This window comes from Salvelinus alpinus, chromosome 32, assembly GCF_045679555.1.
Source record: "Salvelinus alpinus chromosome 32, SLU_Salpinus.1, whole genome shotgun sequence".
NCBI classification, from domain to species: domain Eukaryota; kingdom Metazoa; phylum Chordata; class Actinopteri; order Salmoniformes; family Salmonidae; genus Salvelinus; species Salvelinus alpinus.
This window is the reverse complement of record NC_092117.1, coordinates 4,246,288-4,252,287: the sequence shown is the minus strand read 5'-3', so window position 1 is coordinate 4,252,287 and position 6,000 is coordinate 4,246,288. Positions and strand designations below refer to the sequence as shown.

The window sequence follows — 6,000 nt, the reverse complement described above, 5'->3', positions numbered from 1 at the left end:
TGTTTGACAACATCAGATTCGATTAAGACTGCACTCCCACACGCATTAATCATGATGTGTGTGAATGGAATTGGGGTGGAGCAACTATGCGGGACAGAACAGTCACCATTGTGCAAAAGCCTAGGTACAAGGACGTCAACAACCAAAAAAACGAATCCCATTCAGTCAATGTACGAAAAAAGGACAACAGTTTAGTTTAGTGTCAGGACAACAATACAGCGGCTTGTTGTGATTGTGAGGCAGGCTATCTCACCCCTGCACCTTACAGCTAAAGAGTCGTGATCCCGTCTCTCTGAATGGCTGGTAATTGCTACATTAATCTCCATTTGGCACCTGCTTTAAGGAGGGGGAAACCCATTGACACGATACAATAAAGACGGGCCAACAACACTACAACAGAAAGGACATTTATTTTCTAATAATAATGTAAGTTTAATATCCCTGCATGCTGCAGCCGATTCATGTTCAGATTTAATAATAGGAATGCTGTAATCGGATTAGAGCGGAATAATTTGTTTACAATCCCTAATTTACAGCTCGGGATTCCATTATCCCGCGCGCTGTCGGCTTTAAGCAATAGTAAGATGACCCAGGGGAAGCAAAGCCTAACTATTATATTTCCTACAATTAGATCTGCGCTCACAACAAAACCCAAAAGCAAATCTGGAATGCAGAAAATTACATACAGGACACACTGAATTGAATTACAACTGGCCACATTTATAACCACACATATGTGGAGGGCAGGGCAGTTATAAATTGCCCCAAAATAATAATAACAATGTAAAGGGGTGTGTGTGTGTGAGCGCGTATTTAATGCTGTCTTAACATTTGTATCTGCTTGCCCTCTTTTAAAAGCATCCCTTTAGCTTTTTTTCTGAGCTGCGGAAAAGGACGCACATGTATGATGTATTTTTTATGTACCTTTGTTTTGAGACGCGGACAAATTAGTGAAGAACATTATCACTGGTTAATTATGAATGACCGATTAATCAACCTGATCTAATATTCACCATTATGTTGATGTTATTAAAGAGCATCGGGAGAATGACAGAGTGTGCTCAGAGCCCACTGCTTCATTCCTGTGTGTGCGTGAGCGTGCGTGTTCACCTGGACACGCGCCTCCGTCAGGTTGATCTTCATGGCCAGTTCCTCGCGCGTGAAAACATCCGGGTAGTGAGTCTGCGCGAAAACAGCCTCCAAAGCTTCCAACTGAGAATGAGAGAAATATTAGATTAAGAGTTTTAAAGTTACGTGAGTTTATTATTCATGACACTACACAACATGGTATATTTATGTTGGTGTGTTGGTTTTCGAACGAAATCTACAAAATCTACAAAATACCTGTTTTGGTAAGTACCCTTTCCTACTTTCAGAAGCGATAGGCCTATATATTGGCCTATGAATAGCGTAACTAGGCAACAAAATGCTATTAACTAGAATAAGTGCAAGTAATAAGGAAGTGATAGGTTACATTTTATTATTATGGCGGAAATAATGAGAAGCATCATTATAATAATCGTTATCAACAATATTGTGGAAATATGAGGCCTACATTTGTATAAACTAGCTAGCCTAATGCATGGTTTTGCTCACATTAGATTAAATTCGTTATAACCAATGTACAGAGTGATATTTTTAAGCAGTCCAGAGTTTTATAATTGATAGCTAGTTACCTGTTGTAGAGTAAATGTTGTTCTATTTCTACGTTGTTTTCTCCGCAGAAAGCCGTCATCAAAATCACCTGCTGACGCATGGTTGGCAAACCCGTTGGTGTTTACTGAAAACATAAGTCATCGAAGAAATGTTTCAATAAAAACACTTGTTTATATAAATAAATGCAATACATTTGTGTTTGTTTTCAGTCAAAACCTGACATAGAAACACCTTGCAACATATTTTTACAGCGAAAACATCAAGACGAAGGGATCAAGCAGGAGTTCATTTTTTAGGATGTCAGTAAATAGTTTGGCCCATTGAAACGGACTATAATCTGCTTGTATATTCCTCTTATTAGAGCCATGAAACATTGATGTCCCGGTCTGAGAGGCATGACACCCAACATCTGTGGCCGCAGACGGGACAACACACCCGCCTCAGCCCCGGGGCTAACATCACACACACACACACACACACACACACACACACACACACACACACACACACACACACACACACACACACACACACACACACACACACACACACACACACACACACACACACACACACACACACACACACACACACACGCTTCAAACGGGTGGGTTCATAAAACAAACAAAAATACGCTATTAAAACATGCTTTTTCAAAAATAAGTATAATCTTAAAAGGCAAGCATTAACTTGCGACAACCGCTTAAAACATTTATGGAACATTATGGTAATACATATATATATATATATATATATATATATATATTGTATAGTATTTTACACGAAATGATGTTAACACATAAATACACACATGCTTTATTTACCACAATGAAATAAAGTGGATACAAATATGTTATTCAGATGTTTACAGTCATAACCCTTAAACCACTCGTCTTACAGCAAATTCCGAGCTAGCGTCAAGCTGCAAATATTTGAGCTCAATTGCAAGGAAATAGAAGTTATAGGCTGATGTAGCCTACATTTAGTATTTCCAAATCAAAACTGTCAACACATTCTAGCCCATCTATGGAGAAGCGGTCCCAAAAGTTGCAGCATTAGGCTATGGTCTACTTACACGTATTAGTCCGACAGCATTCTCCATCCAGCTGAGGGGGACAATGAAAGTAAAACATGATGGTTTTATGGGCTTTTGTTTATCTATGGAGCTGTGTGCGAAAGCCCGATGTCCCTGAGAAATCTGAAAAGAAATCAAATCATTTCAGTCGCAAATCAGAGAATAACGAATCAATATGTGACAGTGGAACGGGCCAAAATACAACCATTTTAAGCCTAGTCATTTGTAATTATTACAATGTTCATATTATTGACAAAATAGAAAAATAAAAAAAACTCCGCAAAATTCCCTACTATTCCCCCGAAATTAACGAACAATAAGTAATTTGCGTAACAAACAAAATCACTGGGCTATAAAACATTGGAATAAAACATGAAATAGCATGCAATGTGCTCACACCAAAGTTATTAGCGGAGGAGAATCCTCGTCAAAATTGTCCATAACGATGGGACAGGGCAGCGCTCACCAAATGTTTTAAGGAGACACATCAGAAATAATGCCTAGATGTCTCTTGCAAAAAAAAGTAATAAATGATAGTAAATTATACGAAACATGTAGCCTGTCTATGATAGAACAGGGTAGATATATGATAGATATTCCATCTGTCTGTCATACCTGCTGTCTATTTGTCTTGTGCTGGTCCAGGGCGTGAGGAGGAGAGGGTGCTGAGGACGCGAAGAGTTTCCTGTATGTCTGAGGGACCGGCAAATCCACTTTAACAGTCACTATCTCTCTCTACAACCTCTCTTACTCACTCCCCTCTTTCCCCCACACCATCCCTATCTGAGTTTATCTACTCTGCCTTTCTCTTTCTGGGAGTGTCCAGATGTCTTCGGCGAGTTGAGGCTTTCAGCTCTTGCTGCTTTTAGAATCTCACGCTTAATTGGTTCTAATCGGATTACCGCGGTTTTGTCTTCTCACTGTGAGTGGGACCTCTTTCCCTCACTCACTCTCTCTCTCTCTCTGTGTGTGTGAGAGAAACATCAACTCTCTCAGGTATCTGAGAATTCAAATATTTTCCCCGGCAGATTATTCTGCTGTTATGTCAGTGGTTATTCCCTGACCATAAACACACACACACACACACCCACACACACACATTCTTTATTTGGTTGCTTCTATATTAAAAATCTAAGATGACTTCTGTTGGGTTTGAGATTGACTGCCAGGCCGTTAATTGCTCCTTAGGTGGGTTACCGGGTCCACTTTACAACGGGCTGCGCATATCATAACATTCACAATGGCCAGAATTTTGATTTTCTTCACAGCAAGGGGTCCCACGATTTATATCGCTTCCACCGATAAACGATATACCACGGGACCATTTCAATTAGTTTTAAAGCGCATCTGGGACATCACAGCACAGACGCTGGAGTCTCCATGGAGAGACGAAATGAGGCTCCAAACTGCACCTGAAATTTGAAAGAGGAGGGTGGGATTGGATCAACGCACATAAGGTGGAGAAGCCGGTCTAATGGCAGGTAATTGGGTCTGTAATATCGTTACAGTCGGGTAATGGGCAGTTACGGCCCATGCGCTATTAAGTGCATCCCCTGTGTGCAGCATTTATTATATTAAAAGGGGGAATAATAATGATATTTTGGTTATTAAATGCATGTAATTAATTTATGCACTGCTGAAAATAAAGTTGTTATTACGACTTCCGACTAAAGGGAAGGAGAAAATTGAAATCAAGTGTATTACTCTTAGAATTGTTTTTTCTAATAGTATAGAGATATTTAATCTCTCTCTGTGTGTGTGTGTGTGTGTCAGTAACGACCCTCTTTATCATGTGAAGTCTGTCAGTGTAAACTGCAGCTTTCTCTCAGTCACTCACTTACAGTAGCGCTCAAACACAACAATAGCGTTTTCTGGCAAAGGGTAGGCTATTTAGCCCTTCTGAACATCATTTGCGAACTGAGTGCCAAACGATTTTACATGTAGAATCGCGTGAAAAATGACGGCAGTCAGATGTCAAGGCCTACAGCAAGCAGGTGGTCCCTAAAACACAGCGTGCTGGATGATTGGCGGCTGAATAATGCTAGAACCACATTCATTGTGACGTGTGCAAGCCAAGGATACTGCGAGTTTCCCTGCGTTTAAGCCCTAGTTTTACATACCCAGACTCAGATGAACACCTGGATACCATTTTAATGTCTCTGTCTGCAGTATGAAGGGAATTAGTGGTAGTTCTGGGAGCCAATGCTAACTAGCATTAGGGCAATGACTGGAAGACTATTCCATGTTGTTTTTAACTTGTTCTAGAACCCAGGAGCAAAAAAGTAGACTATCAGAAAATAATTTACTAACTTCATATGAATTTATGGTCACGAATAGAACATTTAAATCAGAATGGTTATTAGTATAACTCTCACTCTCAAAAATAGAAATGCAACATTTTCAAACATTATACTGAGTTAGTTCAAATAGGGAAATCAGTCAGTATCTGGTGTGAACACCATTAGCCCCATGCAGCGCAACACACCTTCGCATAGAGTTGATCAGCTTGTTGATTGTTGATTAATGGCACTTCAATGGGACTCAGGATCTCGCCACAGTAGCTCTTTGTATTCAAATTGGCATTGATAAAATGCAACTGTGTTCGTTGTCCGCAGCTTATGCCTGCCCATACCATAACCCCACCGCCACCATGGGGAACTCTGTTCAAGGATTACCGCGGACAACATTGGCATCAGCAAACCGCTTGCCCGCACAACACCATACTCGCTGTCTGTCATCTGCCTGGTAGAGTTGAAACCGGGATTCATCCGTGAAGAGCACACTTCTCCACGAGCACACACTTGAGCTTCCCTTTCTAGTTACACGTTACCCGTGGTCTGCGGATGTGAGTCCAGTCAAATTCTCTAAAATGACGTTGAAGCGGCTTATGGTAGAGAAATAAACATTAAATTCTCTGGCAACAGCTCTGGTGGACATTCCTGCAGTCAGCATGCCAATTGCATGCTCCCTCAAAACTTGACATCTGTTGCATTGTGATGTGTAACAAATGTTGTGATGTGCAGTTCAGAGTGACCTTTTATTGTAATCAGCACAAGGTGCACCTGTGTAATGATCATGCTGTTTAATCAGCTTCTTAAAATGCCAGACCTGACAGAGGGATGGATTATTTTAGCAAAGGAGAAATGCTCAGTAACAGGGATGTAATCAAATTTGCGCACCAAATTTGCGAGAAATAAGCTATTTGTGCATATGGAAAACTTCTGGGATCTTTTATTTCAGTTCATGAAACATGGGACCAACACTTTACA

At 40.5% G+C, this 6,000-nt stretch overlaps 1 protein-coding gene across 1 annotated transcript in view; it reads right to left on the bottom strand.

The window, feature by feature from the left end:
- drgx (dorsal root ganglia homeobox) overlaps positions 1-3,575 on the bottom strand; it is a 7,381-nt gene extending 3,806 nt beyond the window's left edge. Inside the window, exons 1-4 of the mRNA XM_071380264.1 lie at positions 3,347-3,575; positions 2,732-2,854; positions 1,677-1,780; positions 1,111-1,212 (exon numbers count right to left, since the gene is read on the bottom strand). Coding sequence (XP_071236365.1) covers positions 1,111-1,212; positions 1,677-1,780; positions 2,732-2,789 — 264 coding nt within the window. The 5' untranslated portion in view covers positions 2,790-2,854; positions 3,347-3,575. The remainder of the gene's footprint in view (positions 1-1,110; positions 1,213-1,676; positions 1,781-2,731; positions 2,855-3,346) is intronic.
- Between the last annotated feature and the right edge of the window lie 2,425 nt (positions 3,576-6,000).